Genomic DNA, 19,424 nt, shown 5'->3' with positions numbered 1-19,424 from the left:
GAATAGCAAAGATACGTATTTTTGCTCATAAAGAAAGTCTGCTTTATTACATAATATCCTTCAGATTGTTTCTGCACAGCATATATGTGTTAAGTAAGCACATTAAAGTCAGATTTTTTTTTCATTAAAATTAGTTCATTTATAATGATGAGTTAACTAGGTTGTTTATAAAGAAAGAGAGCTCCAAAGGCAAATTACCATGAATAAAAGCAAGAAGAGATCTGATTTTAATAAGGTAATTAATAACTTATTAGTGTCTTCAGGTTCCTCCAAAAATAATTCAAAAATAACTTGTCTTCAATTTCTTCTTAGTTTGTTTGTGCAGATGCCGGAACAAAGCTAGCTGAGTCGACAATCTTGCATAAACAGATGATTGCTTCTATGCCTGGAGTAAGTACTAAATCAAGCTTCACTCTTGGTTCTGTTTTTTAAACAACATATCTTATTCAGCTCTGTTTGCTTCATTTTAATGTTTGTTCCTTTTCATTTCTTTTCTGATTGGTAAGTTGTATTGCAGGCAGAGGTTGAGATTCTTCTTCCTTTTTATTAATGTTGGTAAAGTTCTGAACTTCACTTTGCTTCCTTTAGTTTCACTGATAATCTTGATCCATGTAACTGACTTAGATGGAGTGCCAAGTGTCTGCGCTCAAGGCAGCAACTGCAGATCGATGATTCTGTGTAGGGAACAGACCAGATGAAGCCTCAAAAAATGGTAGCAGGGAGGAAAGCCACAAGCTATTGCCTTCAATCTCACAAAAGACTATCTGGTTAAAGAAGGGAGTTCAATGATATTTTTCTCGTAATGTATAAGGCATTCATCTATATCTTGCTGATGAGTGTAGCTAAATTACCAGTACTCATAATTACATAGGCACAGAATATGCACCTGATGAATGTGTTAGGAAGTAACACAATAGGAGGTCTTGTTCCATGACACACATGACTGAGTACCCAAAGGAGTGGATGAGGGTTAGCCCGGGTCTGCTTCACAAGCTGAGGAACACTCATTTCCCTATACATATGTCTGTCAGCGTTAGGAGTGACCTAATAGGATCTTTCCCATATGTCTTCTGAAGTGTGTGATTTTCTTAATGCAAATTTTAATAATACCTTTTTCCCCGGAGAGAATATTTTGATTTATACTTGCTTTAAATAGATGGATTAACCTTGGTGTTAGAAGGTGTGTTAGGAAAGTGATCATTTTGGAAGAAAAAGAGAATCAGGCTGCTGCTGCTTGAGTGAAACGGAATAGATGGAGGGAAATCTTGGTTGGTGAAAATTCTTTTGCAACTGAGCATTATTTTCAGAGGTTTGAGTATAGTATCTTTTATAATTTTTATTCAGTATTTTAGGTCCCTTAGCCCACATAAAGTGGATGGAGGATATGCTGCCAATGACCTTCTTTTACTGTTTGTTATTCTGTCAAGGGAACTGACAGGCATTGCATTTGAAAAGCCAGGAGGTGGCATAGTTCAGCACCGTGTAAATTGATATTAACACACATAATGAGAAGTGCCCAGGTCAGTTGCTTAAAAATAGAATGCTAGCAGTTTCTCAAATTTCAGCCACTAAATCTTAATTATGGCTTAATAATTTTGTGATCAAAACTAAATCCAGTTCTTTCGTATAGTCGGATAGGGTAATCAGTCTCTGTGCTTTGAAGTGCAGATAATTAAACAGAGGTCAAAGAAGAGTAGTTTTCCATGTAAACTTTACTGCAGTGTTTTGCCCTAAACCTGTGACTTCAGGTACAGTAGCTTTTGGTGACTTCAGAAAGATACCTAATTAGATAATGTTATTATGTAGCCTCAGAAGTTAAGCATTGCTTTTACTTGGCCCCTCAAAATGAGACATTTATAGTTCTCCTTGAATTTAGCTAGCATTATCTTCAGATTATTAATGTATCAACAGAAGTTTATATGATACCTAGTGGGTCAGTCATATCACCTTCTGAAAGCTTCTCTCCAGGGTTCTCTAGTCTGTTTGAAGCCTTTATTTAATCTGACAGCTTTGTTCTGTTGACTGCTTTGCACACCGTACGAGCTGAAGGCCAGATTTGTATTTCTCACTAGGAAAAGGATTATGAAAACTAGTACTGTGGGAATACAGGAAGTACCAGATTTCTTTTTGGTTTTGGTTGTTCTTGCTCTGGCACAGGTTGATTCTCAATGCTTACACCTTTCTGATCAAACTGGAGCAGTTCATGAAGGAATTAATGTATCCCTTATAGTCCTTTTTTTCCATTTTGAAAATTGTAACTAGCTTAAATGCTTTTAGAATGCTGTATTTTGAACTATTTTGGTTCAGAAATATCCCAGAAAAAAAAACCAAAACACTTGAATTTCATTGATGTTTAGTTAATTGATGCTTTACACATAAAATGCATGAAGCCAGCCATTTAATCTCTTTTTATATCATAACTAATGTGAACATAAAGGCAGCTATGCCTATGACTGAATTTTGTTTTCTGGGATGACTTGTCAACTGGTGAGAGTTTCATCAATCTTATTTTGCTGTCACAGAATATTTCATGATGCATGAAGAAGCTACAGTGACTGGGCTCTTTTTATGTTATCATCAGATAAGAAGGGCATATTACAGCGAGAAGAAAAACATCAAAGAATACCTATTCCCAGCTGAAGCAATCTAAGTAAAAAGTGAAATAAAGAACTTGATACATACAAATTGTGTTCTGATGAACAAGAAATTAAGACAAAGCATGAACATATTCAAAACCTGCTACTTAAACTTATTTGTTTTATGTTCTAGTGCGGAACAGCAGCAATGGAATGCATGAGGCAATATATTGGGGAAGTGCTGGATTTCATTGCAGATATGCATACCTTAACCAAATTAAAGGTTGGTTCTGTGCATACATTAATCTAAAGTATATGTGCTTTTCATAAAAAATATGCTTTCTGAAATGAATCTGCCTGGGAGAAATGTAGGATGTCTTTGAGAATGACTGACAGGTTTTTTTCTTTCTTTCAAAAAAATTGTTAGTATTGTTACAGATTAGACACTTCTGGGGGATCAGGAAAAAGTACCTTATGCAATGTTGAAATGCAGGCTGATTCTAACGTAGTGAACATACAGTAAAAGTGCATGCTTGGTTTTTCTGAAATGTTAAGGGTACACTAATGTCATACTGAAATCACTGTAAGAAGTGTTGAATATAACCCATGGAAACATAAACCCCTTTGCCTGTACAACTAATTACATTCCTCTGGGGGAGTTGTGTGCCTCTTATATACACAGATACTTCAGTTAACTGAAAATTCAGAGATTATCGAAATGCAGTAATTGACCTAAAGGAAAAAAAAAAAAAAAAAGCTGGTGGGGATGCTGTCCTTTTTCTTATGGACACTGTTGTTTTCATTGTCAGGTTATAGTCTGCCGAGGCTGGGGAAACTGAGTAGTTCTTACCTCTGGGGTCCAAACTGCTTTTTGATTTCTGTACATTAGTTCGATGCCAAATTGTAAGAGGAGAGATAGGACAATAGCTTCTGTCAACATAAAATAATTTATTTAGGAATGAATTTCATGAAAACATTCCTAGCTGGTCAAAAGCTGGAATTTCTGTTTCATAGGGGAAGTCTGTATCTATTGAATTTCCTACAAAATGGAAATTCTTTAATGTGTTTCAGAAAAGAACTAGGCTAAGTGCCATTGTTGTCGTATAATAGGAAATAATAGAAGTGTAGCTGTTTCTGTTACTAGCAAAGTAGCATCTACTGTTAATAGCTTAAATGAAGAATGTAATATTTCAGCTAATATGCCAGTAATAGTCATAATGCTGTGAAGAGCCAATATTTATTCTATTTAGCATAACACCAACCCATGAGATAGTTCTGTTGTACCATCTGAAGCTGAATACTAAGTGAGCAGTGAGCTGGAGGTGAAACTTTGGTTAAAATCCTAGTTTTTGTAGAGTATCCTGTCTTATAGTGGAACCATGTGTCACTTCTCAATCTCAGGCAAAGTTAGAGCATAGTCTTATTAGCTAGGCACGGGTACCCTGTGCAAGGGTGAATTTCCTTCAGCACATAAAACGGAGGTAGTGGTGTGACTGCCCTTGATGCCTCTTAACTTCTGCAAAGCTGGCGAGACAGGTGAATGGTGTGGGAGTGCAGCAGAGGGACTATTACAGTTACAGAGGAGAGTCTCTGCTGTCAAAGATGCAGCCAATTCTGCTGTCAAAGATGCAGCCAATTCTGCAGTCTAGCAGTAGAGTTTTAGTCCTTGTGCACCAGCAATTCAATGATTCAAGGGGAAGTTTGTCAACTGAAAGAGGTCGTTTCATCACTGGACATTGTCACATAGCCGCTAAGCTGGTTTTAATGTGATCTAAAGCTCAGTTGCTGGATACAAAAAAACAGATGTCCTGTTCTGATTAGTGTGAATCACATTGCCATTGCTTATATGCCTGGGCTTTGGTGCATGTGAGCTTCTACGGAAGGTCTTTGAATAAGGTCTTGTGTTTGTTTCTAAGATCAAGAGCCGCTGTGCTTCTGTAATAGAGTGCATCTGCTAATAAAGGGTGTTGCTGGTCTGTTTTCCTGATAAGTCAGTATAATTTTTCCTTGAAAGAGCTTTTCTACTCCTGCACCAGTCCTCTGCTGAAAGTTACTGGAAATGCATTGGAGTGTTTTATGCCACAAGTTCATGCAAGCATTCTGTGGCAGTCAAGACAGAATAAATGATAACTTGCGATGGATTTAGGTACTGAGTTCACTTACGAAGCAACGAAAGGAGAACTTTTACCCTACTATTTTCTCACACACTCTCTTGTGCACTGTTCCTCTGTCCCCTCCACCCTACCTCATCCCCAGGAGGGGACAGACACCTTGTTGCAAGTTAATACTACTTACCACAAAGGGAGAATCCCAACTGAACTGAAACTCATGTCTTTTGAAACTCACAGTAAGCTTGTTTTACTGGACAAAATATACCTTCTGTTAAGTTCTTTCCCTGTTGTCCATATGCCTTGAATCCCAATGAGTTTAAAAAAAATAGTTTAATAAGGGAAGCAGCCTGTTGTACCAGAGTAGAAATTGACTTCAAAGCACAAACTTAATTAATCATTTTCAGCTGAATTGGATTGCCTTCCCACTCTATCCTTTAAAGTTATTCACCCATTTCTCTTACAGTTCAGAACTGCTTTTGGAATAGGTAGGCAAATTAATCATAAATGTGGGAGATACATCTGGTTTGCCAGTTCGACAATAAAACATGAACTTATCTGAAACCAGGAATGGGGAAAATTTATCGATAAATACTTGCAGGTATACTCTGTTCCGTGTAAAATACTTCTATATAGAGTTCTCTGCCATTTCCACTTTTTTATTCTGCCTCTTCTCCCTTGAAGTGTAGTCTGATCTTTAGAAATGCTCTTAAAATGCTTAATTCTGATAAGGTGATATTTTGTTATGCTCAGTAGGACTATTTTTTAAAATTTTTATACACAGATAGAGGTGGGACATGAACTAAAACTTTATCCACTTCTTCACTTTTATGTTTGAAATTAGACAAGAAGCTCCCCAAATGTGTAGTCTGGCCATTTAAAATTAAGTCAGAACCACATGGTTTAAAATGTTACATTGTTTTGATTTAACCATGTAATACTGAGGAATCTGAGAACATGTAAGATTAATGTAATAAGAGAGTCAAGTATAACCCTAATTTTATGCATTGCAAAGAATAAGCTTTGGCTGCCTTGGGAAAATGAAAAGGCTGTTCTTTTTTAATCAGACCAGATAAACTTATTCTGTGGTTCCAACATAGTTTAAAATGTTTGTAAGTGTTTCTCAGTTTACAGATAGTCAGAACTTTAAACAAATTTGCAACATCTGAATTCAAATCCTCTAAGTTCATTTAGTGTATTTACTCATGTTGCGTGGGTTTTCTTGACAGAGGTGCCCTAGGAAGTGAGTTTTAAGATTATCCAGTTGTACAGTTTCTTATTACAAGTATGTATTATCAACAGCATCTACCCTAGTAAACCAACACAAAGAACACTCTGTGATTTATATGACCAATAACAATCCCAACAGTGAACGTTTAACCTTGGTTTTCAAATTTTGAAATGCCTTCTCTGTAGAAATTCAGTGAACAGAAATAGTTAAAGTTGTTTATTCATTTCCAATGTCTTATTTTCATGTCTGAAAATAGCTTCTTTGAAAGAGGTTAAGTATTTTCAGCCCTGCGTATTAGCAACTGCATTATAAGAAAGGTATAGATGTTAATTTGCAAGGTAATCACATTCCAGTTTATTGTTTCTGTTCAGTTTATTATTTCTTTTCCCTTTGGGATAGCATTTTAATTGGTAAAGCTCAGCAAGGTTTTACGTAGGTATTCTCCCATTTTGGAAGATGTATAATGTATCTGCCTACATACCTGTCTATCCTTTTTACCTGGCTCTGTGACAAAAGTCATTAGATATTCATGCTGGTACATAACCTTTTCTCTTGAAAGAAACTTCAAGTAGGTGATTTTTCAGAGTTTAAGTTTCTGGGGTCAGATACTTATCGGTTATAAGATATTATTGGTCCACTGGTTTTTATCCTGTTGTTGTAATTTAATAGCTGATGACCTGGATGTTCTTGTGCAAACCATATGGCTCTCCTTTAACCAAGCAAATACACTGAGCATGTGTTCTGTTAGTCTAGTAAATGAAGGTAATGTAAAATTAGCTTAATTAGAAATATACAAGTATCACAAGAAGCACCAATGACACATTCTTTAGAACTGACAAAGCAAGAAAATAAAGTATCGTTCCAGGCATAAATATCTGCGTGCTTCTTGGTAAAAGGTTTAGCCTTTTCATTTCCAGGGCTTAAAGGCATTTGTAGCTGAATAATGCAACAAAGTCATACTGCTGGTGAATTTTCTGATTTCTGTACATGTAAATGGAATATTGCACAGGGAAGGCATTTCCTGCCCAGATGCTATCTAGTTAAATGGTTAGATTCTTTTATCTTCACTTTAGCTGTCTGGATATGAAACCTTTAGTTTACATTTGACAGCTGTTGAGTTTGCTGATGTGGAAGATGCCTATACATTTTGCACAATTCATATTTTGTGTAGGCTCTTGAAAATGTGTCCCTCTGTGGAAAGATTTGTATCATAAAGCTGCTGCCACTATGTAGGGACTGGGGAATTAAAAAAAAAAAAAATCTATTTCAGAGCTTTATTCTGTAGTTCTGTAGACTCAGAGACCCTGAGAAAGTAATTGAAGGGAAATGGAATAGAACACCTTGTTACTTGGAAGAACTTAGTTCAAGTGAAATACTCTTTTTGGGTAGAAAATCAGATCTTTGTCTTGCAGAGCCACATGAAGACTTGTTCACAGCCACTGCATGAAGACACATTTGGTGGACATCTGAAAGTTGGTTTAGCTCAGATTGCTGCCATGGAAATCACCCGGGGAAACCACAGAGACAACAAAGCTGTGATCCGATATTTGCCTTGGCTTTACCATCCTCCTTCTGCAATGCAACAAGGGTGAGAATGGTTTTTCCACAAAAAAGGAATACTAAATTAGTTAGAAAACTTCACAAAATTCTGCATTTATTGCCAGATTCCATAGATAAGTCCTGCAGTAGGGAATGGTGGCTGTGGAATGTTGTAACAGCTGTTCAGCAGCTCCTTGATCCATCAGTGCACTACTTAAAGTACATGCTAAAGGGGCGGTGACAGTAACTTCATTGGCTTGACTGAAGTTACCCTGGAAATTAACTTGATTCTCTATATAGGTAAAGACAGTGAAAAGCACACAGGTGCTAGATCAGTCCTAGAATTATAGAAAATATGTTGGGAATTACCGAGAATACAATGGGAAAAGTCCTTTGAAACTATGGAGTATAGATGAGCGAGAACTGTGTCAGCCTGTTGATAGGATGATAAAATTACTAACTTCATCTGGTTGAAGTTAGATGAGATAAATCCAGTTCTTCAAGACAAGTTTTATTTTTGTCTCTTTCACTATGCCCTGATTTGCAGTGTTTTATCTTCAAAAAAAAAAGGGGGAGATATTTTTCCTTGTCTTGCAATGACAACAAATTAGATGTTTTGAGTGTAGACCATTGGACTGTGTTTCAACAAGCCTGTATTCTTGTTCAGGTTTTGTCCCAGACTACCTGCCCAGACCAGGATTTTGGGGACTAAGTTGCTTAGGCTTCAGTCCTGTAGATACATAGAATCAACTAGATTGGAAAAGACTTTTAAGATTATCAAGTCCAAAATACATCTGCATGTACTTTCACGTAGAGCACACCTGGCTTTGGAAATACGGAGTTGTTACCTCCTTGTGCTTTAGTTTCTTACATGTAAGAAGAATGTGTTCTGAGTTGAAGGTAGTGAATTCCTTTAAGACCCTACAGGTACTTGAGGAAAAGCATAGTGTCGGAGTCTATTAAAAAAAATGAATTAATTGAATACCTCTTTGCTTCTGTGAGTCCTTGACAATGACATCAAATTCGAAATTAAGAACAGTAGTGAGTGTTGCCTAGGAAATAATGACTTATTGACTGAACCCCTTTTTTTTTTTTCCCCTGTGCTTGTAAATTCAAAAGAGTGTGTAATCTGAACTTGGTAGTAGCAAGGGGACAGTCAAGATGACACCAGAGAAGTGTTACTCCCTTTTAGATTATATAACTGCATTTCTTTACAATTTGAGATTATACTAGATAGTGGATGAATACGTAAGTGTCGCTAAAGAACATAGTCCCTGCCCTCAAAAACATGCAGTCTGAATCTCCAAGGAGAGGTTAAGAAAAAGAGAAATTAACTCTGCTTTACTGATGAAGAAGTGGAACGCAGTGGAAGTAAGGTATGGTGCCTGCCTTGGAGCTTCCTGTGGAATGAATTCCCTGCCCTTGTGCTGTCAGCCACGTGCTGTCCAGGGAAGCAGAGGGGAGCATTCCACTTCAAAACACTTCCCATCTGATGATTTTTGTCTTAAAAATCACTGTGTAGTGAACCAGTGAATCTGAATGTTTTAGGCTTGCATAGAGACTGTGCTTTAGACCCCCCAAATATGTTCTGTTGGACTTGCTAGCGGTATGTCAGGTGCCTTAAGTTCTGTGTGGTTCTCGTCTCCCCATAAGCTGTACCAATGATCTGTGCCTCCAGCACACTGAGACTGCCTAGTGTGCACAAGGATTCTCCATATTTTGCGGAAAACCAGAAACCTTAGCATCATTGTAAAATCCGCTCTTTCTTGACAGGCCCAAAGAGTTCATAGAATGTGTATCACACATTCGTTTGCTGTCCTGGTTACTTCTGGGGTCTCTGACACACAATGTTGTCTGTCCAAATTCTCCATCATCTTGCATGCCTATTCCACTGGATGCGGGTTCACAAATTGCTGACCACCTTATTGTCATTCTGATTGGGTTTCCAGAGCAATCAAAGGTAAGGGATTCTGTGTTTTAAGCGGAGATGTTATATATTGGCCTTATTATTGCAAACATTTATGTCTTTGTAAGGAAAAAGAAGGGGTAAAACCTCATTAAAACCTGGGATTTAGGGAAAGAAATCTCTGTTTTTTCTTGCATAGCTGCCTCTTCATGCACAGAAAACTGGTGATAAAATTAACTACAATTAAGTTTGAGATTCAACAATTTCAAAATATCGCAGGAATAAGGAAGAAAAAACCGAATGCCAAATTGAAGCTTTAGCAATGGACATCTCTGGATCAAATCTCTCAGAACATTATTTATTCTAGTTGTAAAGTAGAATTGGGTAACTATAAATAATGTTATAATCAAAAGTTAATTACAAGCAGTGATGGTTCAAGAGTTACTGCACATCATAAGCCATCTGTGACAGTAGTTTTAACACAGATACAGCAGCACTCTTTGACAATAACCAGCTTTTTATTAGCAACAGAAGCGGAACGATCACTCATTTATTGTGTACATAAAATCCCCCTTTCTTTCCCCTCACCCGGCCAAGACATTGGTGCTTCCCATTCATTTATTTGGCCTTCTTTCAAATACCTCTTCCCAGTTACCAAGCAACCCTTGCAATGTTTGGTGCAGTCATACTGCCACAGAGCGTGAATCACTGTTGCACTTGTAAACTGAGAAAACATCTCGGACCAGGAACATCTTTCTTGTAATGAATTAGTTAACATCCGGCACTCATGGAAGCTCAGACACTGTCATATATAACACTTGTTAGCAAAGAGCCATGCTTGAGTATGCAAAATGAATTCTCTGCTTTTCAAAACTTACTTCCCTTGACTGTGAACAGTTCTGTCCCAGCAAGGTAGAAATGGGTGACAGATTAACAGAAGATATGTAAGATGATGTTTTGTGTATAATGTCCTTTCTTTCAGGTGATCTGAATGACTTACCCCAGTAACATTTTTGATGTGGAGTCATATGTGCCAGAGCCTCCAGGCTTTCCACAGGCTGTGGTGGAGTTTTTCATTGATAAAGTCTTAGAACTAGTCTTGAGTAGCTGTTTTGCAAAACTAACCTTCCTTTTAAAGCGGCTGACCTTAATACCATACACTAAGATTGCCTAGGGGTGTGTGTTTGCAAATGCAGTTTTTAGTCTGGAAATATAAAAACAGTATTTAAACATAGAGAAGATGTTATCAAGTGCATTTGACTTACCTGTTCCTAACGAGAACAAAATATGTGGGAAAGTGAGAGGGAAGACTGCGCAGTGCTTTGATGGAGGCCTCTGCACTGTATCTCAATACACTTGTTTAAATAAACATTTTCCTCTATTTTCTATTTCTACAGACATCTGTTCTGCACATGTGTTCCCTCTTCCATGCATTTATATTTGCTCAGCTCTGGACAGTGTATTGTGAACAAACAGCAGTAGCTCCAACAGTCCAGAATCAGAACGAATTTAGCTTTACAGCAATCCTTACAGCCCTGGAGTTCTGGAGCCGAGTGACACCTAGCATCCTACAGCTAATGGCACATAACAAAGTGGTGAGTTAGGTGCTGTGTACAGATTTAGTATAGATTAAACTCAGAGGGCTTGGCAGTGTTTCAGTGGAATGTATCAGACTATGAATAACATCATAAAGTAACTTCGATGCTTTTCAGAAATTACAAGGAAAGCTAATTAATAGTGATTAACCTTGCCATGGGTCTGAAACAGGATCTAGCCAGAATGTGTCTGAAACAGAATCAAATGCTAGAGTCACTGCTTGTTGTATTAAAGGCTCCCTGCATAAGGTCTCATTTTCTATATCTTCCTACCCTTCACAGTGGTCCTATTCTTTCATCTGACTCTGCCTAAGAGGAGCAACTAAGTGTTTTAGGATAACTCTGTGAATATCCATGTAATGGTGAAAAAATATGCAAATGCTGACACTTGACTATTCATAACCCCTTGGTTACTCATGAAAAATAATCTATATAAATACCTCTGGAAAGATTTTTGGGTAATGAATGACTTGAAGGAGGTATTTCTAGAGGTAAGGTTTGAAAGGGAAGTATTTACTCTGTTCAGAAATTGTCCAGACCATTTTCTGGAAATAAACAAATGCTTACACGTTATCTCAATTACTCACTATTGTTGGAGCAGCATAGTAACATAAGAACCCAGAGGAGTTCCAGCACCCTTCTCATAGGTGCTACCTTTGCTTCCCATTGACAAATGATTCCCAAGTTGAGAGCTTGTTTCTGATAGGCAAGACATATTGTGATTCCCAGTTCCCAGAAAGCCATGGCAATTCTGTCATGACTTGTCAAAATTTTTAACTTTAACTGAGATGGTAATTAGTAGCTCTAATTCTGGAGAACCTGATACTAGTTTGAGGGAGAAAGATTCTTTATATGTGGCCCAATCCTCTGAGTGCTCTTAAGCTTTGGGATTTTTATTCTTTGTTTTACTTTTTCAAATGGAGACTTGCTACCTACATGGAACTTATTTTCTGTAATACCTGTTTCCCCACGTGAAACATCTTTCACCCCAGGCAGGTAGGGACCTTTGCCCTTTGAATTGTAATTGCATGCTGCACACAGAAGTCTTTGAACCGGTTACTGTTCCTTGTGTCTTGTCCTTATCAGGCAAGGACCACCTAAGTTGTATTTAAATGGTATTTTAGCCCCTGACATCTAGTGATGTCTCTGTGATTGACAAACCACTGTTGGGAACAGTAGTTCATGGAAGCTCCATTTGAATGAACAGGAAATGTGCATAACGTTTCTAACTAGAGAGTAGTTTAGTCAGACACAAAGGCTTCTTGTCAAGCTTTAGGACAAGAATATGACCTGGAAGTCCCAAGTTCCAGTCCTTTTTTCTGAAAGTATCTCATTATGTGGCTTTAGTGCAAGTTATTAAACTCTCTGCCACAGCTATTGCTCTGTGTAATGTAGATAATAATATTTGCCTGTCTCACATGGGCAGTGTCAGGTTAATTAGCTAGTGTTTGTAAAGCGCTTTGAAGATGAAATGCACTACATAAAAGCTAAGTTTATTATTATCAAAGGGAATTTACACATAGTTCAGACAGACGCTGTAAATACTCACTGCCGGCTAAGAATTCATTGCACCTATGAATTAATATAAAACATAAAATGCTGTCTACTACCAAATAACTGATATTTGCATCTGCCATAATTCATGGTACAAAATGGAAGAATTATGGATTTGCTGCCAGTTCAGAACAATAAATTGTCTTTTGATGGAGGGAAAAAGATGGGTTTTGTGGATATGTTAATTTTCAAAGATTCAGCAAATAAAAATATCAATTTCTGACATACTGATTGATGAGAACTACACAGAAAGGCATGTCAAAGGATTTATGATGTCTGAAAAGAACAAAGCTGAAGGCAAGTTGTTTTGACGTGTGATCTGAATTGAAATATCTCAAACACTTTCAAATATTTAACAGATAGGTGTTGCATCAAGGAGAAAACAAGTAAAGAAAAATGTCCCTTGTGTACTCATGTAATATTTAACTTTATATACCAGTGGCTAAGAAATGCACATCTAGTGATTCAGTATAAGTGCTAAGCAAATAAAGGAAGATTCTTTTTGGACACTGTTGGCTTAGCTTGCAACACTGTTATGCTGGACACTAATTTGGTTTTATGCTTGATTTTCCCTCTCCCCTCCCAGATGGTGGAAATGGTGTGCCTGCATGTGATCAGTTTAATGGAGGCTTTACAGGAATGCAATTCTACTATCTTTGTAAAGGTAGGCGTACCACACCATGAGTATTTAGTTAATGATGTTGCCTGTCTATTGTGATTTCCAGGCATATTGTCCTCTGCTTCCCTCCCACTAAGAAGAAAGTGGAGGAAGCTGAGGTCAAATGCTGTTACAGAAATAAAACCTGGTAGAGCATACAAAAAATAAACTCTCTAGTGAAAAGACCAGTCAATGACTTTTTTTACATGTTTTCCCACTGCATTATTCTGAAGGGAGTTTTCACATAAAATATCAACAAATCAAGTAGTTAAACACGCTGTGAATACAGAAATATGTTGGGTTTTATTTCTGCTCCTGGTATGATGGAAAATTCTGAGTGTTGTTTTACTCTAGTCTTTTATGGTCAAGCAGGAATTGAAAATAAAGTAGCTAAAACTGAAGGTCCTGGTGTCAACTAGCATGAAAGTATTCACGCTCATTGTGAAAATACAGATTTAGAGTCAGTAATGACTTGATTCACTACAGAAACTTGGGCACTAAGGGATGTTAAAGTGATCATGCCTGTCCCTGGATGACAGGGCTTCTCTTTCAGCCAGTCCAGAATGCCCAGAATTTGACAAGGATAGAAAATGTTTTTAAAGCTGTGAAAAGAGAGGCCTTTAGTGCCAAATTCCTGTCACAATTCAAATGAGTACTTTCAGGGAGTAATATTTGTTAGTATATATCAATAATATGCTAAATCAAAGAACATAGTTGTTAGTACACAGTCAAGCTCATAAACCTGTGAAATTCAAAGTTAAGGTGTTAAACTTTCTTTCATGTGCAGTGGATGGGACATGGAAGAGAAGAATCTGAGTAGCAAAATCTCCTTTAGTTAGCCTTAATGTGAAATCCTGCAAGAACAATATACATACATGATAGCATTATAGGATTTCTAGTCCCAGGTTATGATTATCTTTTTTTTCCAAAATTAACTAATCATAAGAATATTTATTGTAGAGCTGAAAGGTGTCTCGGTTTGGGGAAAGACTTACTGTATGTTTAAAGTCCTTCAAAGAGGCAGAAGGAACCAGGAAGTGGGTGTCATTTCTGTGATTCAAAAAAGATCAATTTTGAGACTCTCTTCTTCAGTAGCTGTGAAGATGATCTGGACTTTCTTACTCCTATTTCAGAAGTCTGCAAGGATGACAATTCTTTGAATATTTAGTTGACTGGGCAGGTTTTGGGGTAGCTTGTTCTATTCTAGACAATCTTTTATTGCCCTTTCCTTGATAATGAAACAATTTTATCTTGTGCGTTAACTTTTTTTTCTAAATTTTCTTTTAGATATAAGCCTTTCAAACGAGGTTTAGTTTTCATTGACAGTGTAGTGAGAGAGATTTTGTGGTTTGGTTTTTTTTTGGGTTTTTTTTAGCAGAACATTCTCAATACTCTATCAGAAATTCATTTGGCAAAATTATTCCCAATGACTTCCTCTCGGAACTGAGCACAGTAGCCTTGACAAAGCCTGATCATTTGACATTTATAGAATTGTACTTACTGTAGTGCCTTTTATTCCGCCTAAGGAATCAGGTGTTGCAAAAAAACTGTATTTGTTGGTGAAGTAGTATGACTGAGGACACACGTATTTTTAATGCACCACAATGTGAAGGTGCTGCATGTGACATGATGCTAAGTGGATTACGGGATAGCTATCTTAGGTGGCCATTTTCTGTACGACAACTGAGGGGAAAATAGGTCCTAAAACAAAAGAGAAAGAGATGTAAACAATTCAGCTGTCCTTCACTGAAAGAAGAGCTTTCTTTATGCCTAAGTACTCCTTCGTCTCCTCCTTGTGTTGGTGCTGTGAGTTTTCCTCCTCCTGTTATTGTGTTTGCCTTTGCTATTATATTAAACTCATGCTGATAGCATTGAAACATTTCTTGGTTGCTTCCTATAGTCTGTTTTCTCAGAGGATATTTTTGTATCTGACGTTAGACTATCTTTACCAGTTTGGTGATGAAAACAAAATTTATTTCAACTGTTATGTACTTATTTTTTTCTAATTTGGAGTAAGATGTATATACATTCACAGATGCACACAAACCCACATATATATTTGATTCATTATATTTTCCTCTGAGGGAAAGCATTCTGCTTTAAGAGGGCTGAAATGAAAGTGTTCAGCTTTCCTTGGGCTTTTCTGTGTCAAACGAACTGGGAAACTAGCCATCCCAGGACAGCCATTGGTGATGGAGACCAGCTCCTTGCTGATTACAGCTCCCCATCTTCCCCATCTGACCGTCAGATGTATGTCTGAGGAATTTGGAAGCCTAGAATAGAGAAGGGAGCAGCTCAGCAACCACAGTGTTTTTTCCAGAGAACCAAGGGGTTAGGCAGCTCCAGCAGCTGCTGGGTAGATCTCTAGGGAACTGGGCAGGCAGCAGAGTTGGGAAGCCAGAAGAACACAGTGCTCAACCTGTTCTCCACCTGGTTTCCATCAAAACTTGCACTGGAATCAACATAATTCTGTTGAAAATATAAACTATCAACAGTGTGTGACGGCACTCTGTTCTTCCAGCTGTTCTTTCTAACTAGCTTCATGTATTCTTCCTTTGTGAAGAAAAGGCTGTCTGGAGTTTAGGTAATAAAACTCAAGTGCTTCAATAAAAATTTCTCGTCTCATTTATCTAACTGGCAGATGTCAGAGTGGAGGGTTTGCTTGTTTGTTCCTTCAGCAGAAGTTTTCATTTCCCTAAATGTGTCCACGCCCTGGAAGACAGAAGTTGTGCTGGAGGACAATGATCTGTATCTAACCTTAGACCTCTACAACATAAATATCAATATGACCTAGTTTCCATGAGTGCCCTTTATAATCAGTGGAAAGAAACAGGTATTGTTGGACATGATTCATCTTGATCTATTTTAGATACCTGCTATGGGACAAGATGAACTGGCTGTGAGAAGTGCTTAATTCTCTCAGCTGACTGTAAAAGATAGATTCAGATGCAGAGGGGTACCCTGAGTTTTCTGCCTAGCTTCCTTCCTTGCTTAACATACTTCTGACGCCAGTCCTGTCATCACTGCCTAGCTCCAAAAGAACTTCATTATTGCTGGATGAAATTTTCGGTGACGTTTTGTTGATAACAGTGGGGTTTGGAACATGCTTTTCAGTATGCTTACCTGTTCCCTCCTCCAAAAAAAACCCATGACTTGTGGTCACTGGTCTTATTAAGCACTTACTTAGCGTGAGAGCTTATGGAAGGATGTACAAGAACTCGCACATCTGCTGCATCTGGCTGCATTCCAGCTGTTTTAGCATTCATCTGTCTGTAAATGCTGAGGTTTGAATATGGTTCTTCATGTGGTAGACTAAGTAATCAGTCCTGACAGGGCTGCATATGCTTCTCCAGCAAAAGAGCACTGAAATTGAAATAACTATCATTCCTTGCACAAGGGAAACAGCACTCTGTCTAATGTTGTCAATAGTGATTAGGTTTAACTTGCAGCTCCTGGTAGCATAATTGGCAAATTGCAAATTTTAATGCCATTTGGAGGAACATTTTAGAACAATAACCTCAGTGGTTAAATTAGTATTGGAGAACATGAATACTTCTGCTAGAAATGCCTCTCTGTGAGGCATGAGCTTGTCATGTTGTACTTACTCAGAAATAAAGGTTCTCTGAAGGACTGAAATACATATCAATCCAATCATAGGCGACAGATTCACAGACTTCCTCACCTTGTCATTCTAGATAGTTTTCACCTGTGCTCCCAGGCCTACAGGCCTGTACTGAAGCACTGATGTGATTAGTGGCTTATAAATGCTGGTTACCATTTCAATATCTGGGCTATTTCTATTTTTAGCAGCTTCTACTGGATGTTTTTTCAGGTCTTGATGTATACCTTACCATGCAAAATGTTCACTGTATTTATTCCGGTATTGTTACCTGCACATACAGAAACACCCTCACGAGGAAAATAAGAAGTTATTTCTTTAATAAGTTTTTATGTTGTACCCTCATTGTTGCTCTAAACAAGGTATCAGTAATTACTACTGGTGATTCATCAAGCTACACAAAAGGGAAGCTGGCTTCTTTACCTCAGAGTTATCTGCCCCATCAGGGAGTATCATTTTAAAATAACCACATTTCCTGGTTTGTGGTTCAGGCTTTGTCCATTTGGACAGCTAAATGTGTTAGATATACCTTTCCCTGTCTCACAGTAACTGGAGCATGTTTACAGTTGCTTGTATAATAATAAAATGTACCTCTCTTCTTATAGCTCATACCAATGTGGCTGCCAATGATCCAGTCAAATCTAAAGGTAAGTTGTTTCTAGTACCTTATCTTTTTATTCTTAGTATTACATGTTTCTCTAATTTGTGGAAATAAGATCCAGGCTCTCCAGACTCTCTGAAAACAGATCACATTAGTGTATCCAGATGAAAGTCTGAAATGTAAGCATATACAGAACATCATCAGCTAAGATACTTATCCTGGGATCAGTACTGCTTTCCCTTCTGAAACACTTTTTCCTACCCTGGTTCTGTGGCAGGGCCTTTGCTCCCTGTTCATTGAGATTGGTTGTTCCCTGAGCTGTGGTTTTGTTGCTGTCTTAGGATTGAGAGTCCCCTGTCAAGTCAGGATTGGGACTCTTGACTTACGAGATGGATTTGGCTTCTACAGCAGATAGATATTTTGGGGCTGCTTGCTTGGGTAAAACTGTGCCAGCTGGCCCTATTCGTAAGAGAGAGCAAGGTGGATGATTGTTGTTTGCCAGTCAAGAGGATTTTGGTGATGAGAGGATTTTGGTGATGAGAATGGTGTTGGAGTTGGTCTCAGTATGGAATTGTTTCTGTAAGCACATCTGCCTTTCATGGCAATGCTGCAGTGCAGGATGTTGAAGAAAGAAATGTGACACTGAAGCAGTGGAGGAACTTTCCCTGGCCATCAACCAGTACCTTTCAGACTGCTGTATTCATGTAGTAAAGGAAAGAAACTGAATGTTTTGCATTATTTTAACAGCATTTATCTGCTGGACTCCAGCTTCGCCTCCAAGCCATCCAGAGCAATGTCAACCATCACAGCCTAAGGATGTTACAGGGGTCAGGACAAATGAACAATAGCTCATCTGTGCTCCGCAAGTGGCTACAGTGTACCCAATTTAAAATGGCTCAAGTAGAAATTCAGTCGTCAGAAGCTGCATCTCAGTTTTATCCTTTATGATTCTTGTAATTTGTTCCAAATGTCCACTTTTAGCCAAGCAATAACAGGGATAGAGCTGTAAAAGACCCTTTGTATAAATCAGTATACAGAGTATATACTGTATCTATACTTTTTAGCCCAGGACATACTGTGGAAAAGCTTATAATGGGTGAAGCTAAGAGCCTGATCCTGCCAATCTTTGATTTTACTCAGGATCAACAGGTTCTTAAGTCTGCATTCATGAACATGTAATTGCAGGATTGGACTTAAATCTATCACATTGTACATATCTGATCATTGAGATATCTTGTTCTGAAATGTTTCTTTATATTATTTTTGAAGCTAAGACAAAAATCACCTTTCTTTAACTTTTTTTTAATAGAATTGTGGGTATTCACAAACATATGGAAGTGCTCTGTTGCTATTTTTTGATGATAGAAGAAAACAGGGGTTTTAGGAATCTTTGTAGGAGGTGTTTTGTTTTTTTTGGGGGGGGGGGAAATGTCTTTTTTTTTTTTTTTAGGTTCACAGCTGGCAATGCAATAAAACCTGTCACTATAAAACCGTGATCTTCTAATGAGGCTTTTTGTCATCATCTTCTGGGAAAACAGCAGCTTGTGAGGAGAGTTATTATAAAGTGCACTTAGAAATTAGGTTGTTAAACTGTGCCGATTCGTTTGTCTTTTCTTCAGTACTGTTTTCCAAAACCGCCAAGTCTGATTTGTTATTTTTTGAAATAATTGCTTTTACTTACTCCATTGATTCCTTGCTGCTCTTCTTTGTAGGTTTCATAGAAGCCTCTTTAATTTTGTGACTACTGTATTGTGTTCTTCTGTCAATACTTGTAAACGGTGCAATTAAAAATGGATATCCCACACCTATTCTTGATGTCTACAGAATTTATGTTGCAAACTTCAAGAGGAATATGATTGGACCTAAACTTTTTCATAATGAGATTATCCATTTGCATACTGTTGTATTAAACATGATGTTTAATTACAGATGGATTTTAATATCATTAAGGGACCCAGCCAAAGCCGATTAGAATCTAAGGAGACTCAAGTCAGTGGATTTTACATAAAATCGTGAGAGACCATGATTTACCACCTC

The 19,424-nt window shown here is 37.7% G+C and overlaps 1 protein-coding gene across 2 annotated transcripts in view; it reads left to right on the top strand.

Moving 5' to 3' along the window:
• Window positions 1-19,191, top strand: part of UNC79 (unc-79 homolog, NALCN channel complex subunit) — a 113,791-nt gene extending 94,600 nt beyond the window's left edge. For both annotated transcript variants that reach the window (XM_065685578.1, XM_065685577.1), the window contains 8 exons: window positions 313-390; window positions 2,770-2,859; window positions 7,328-7,503; window positions 9,228-9,414; window positions 10,758-10,955; window positions 13,096-13,173; window positions 17,392-17,433; window positions 18,135-19,191. In XM_065685578.1, the coding sequence (XP_065541650.1) occupies window positions 313-390; window positions 2,770-2,859; window positions 7,328-7,503; window positions 9,228-9,414; window positions 10,758-10,955; window positions 13,096-13,173; window positions 17,392-17,433; window positions 18,135-18,335 (1,050 nt within the window). In that variant the 3' untranslated portion in view covers window positions 18,336-19,191. The remainder of the gene's footprint in view (window positions 1-312; window positions 391-2,769; window positions 2,860-7,327; window positions 7,504-9,227; window positions 9,415-10,757; window positions 10,956-13,095; window positions 13,174-17,391; window positions 17,434-18,134) is intronic.
• The last annotated feature ends 233 nt before the right edge of the window (window positions 19,192-19,424 follow it).

The sequence above is a fragment of the Lathamus discolor genome, chromosome 6 (assembly GCF_037157495.1).
Source record: "Lathamus discolor isolate bLatDis1 chromosome 6, bLatDis1.hap1, whole genome shotgun sequence".
In the NCBI taxonomy this organism is placed as follows: Eukaryota; Metazoa; Chordata; class Aves; order Psittaciformes; family Psittacidae; genus Lathamus; species Lathamus discolor.
Note: the sequence above shows the minus strand (reverse complement) of the source record. Positions and strands in the feature narration are given on the sequence as shown.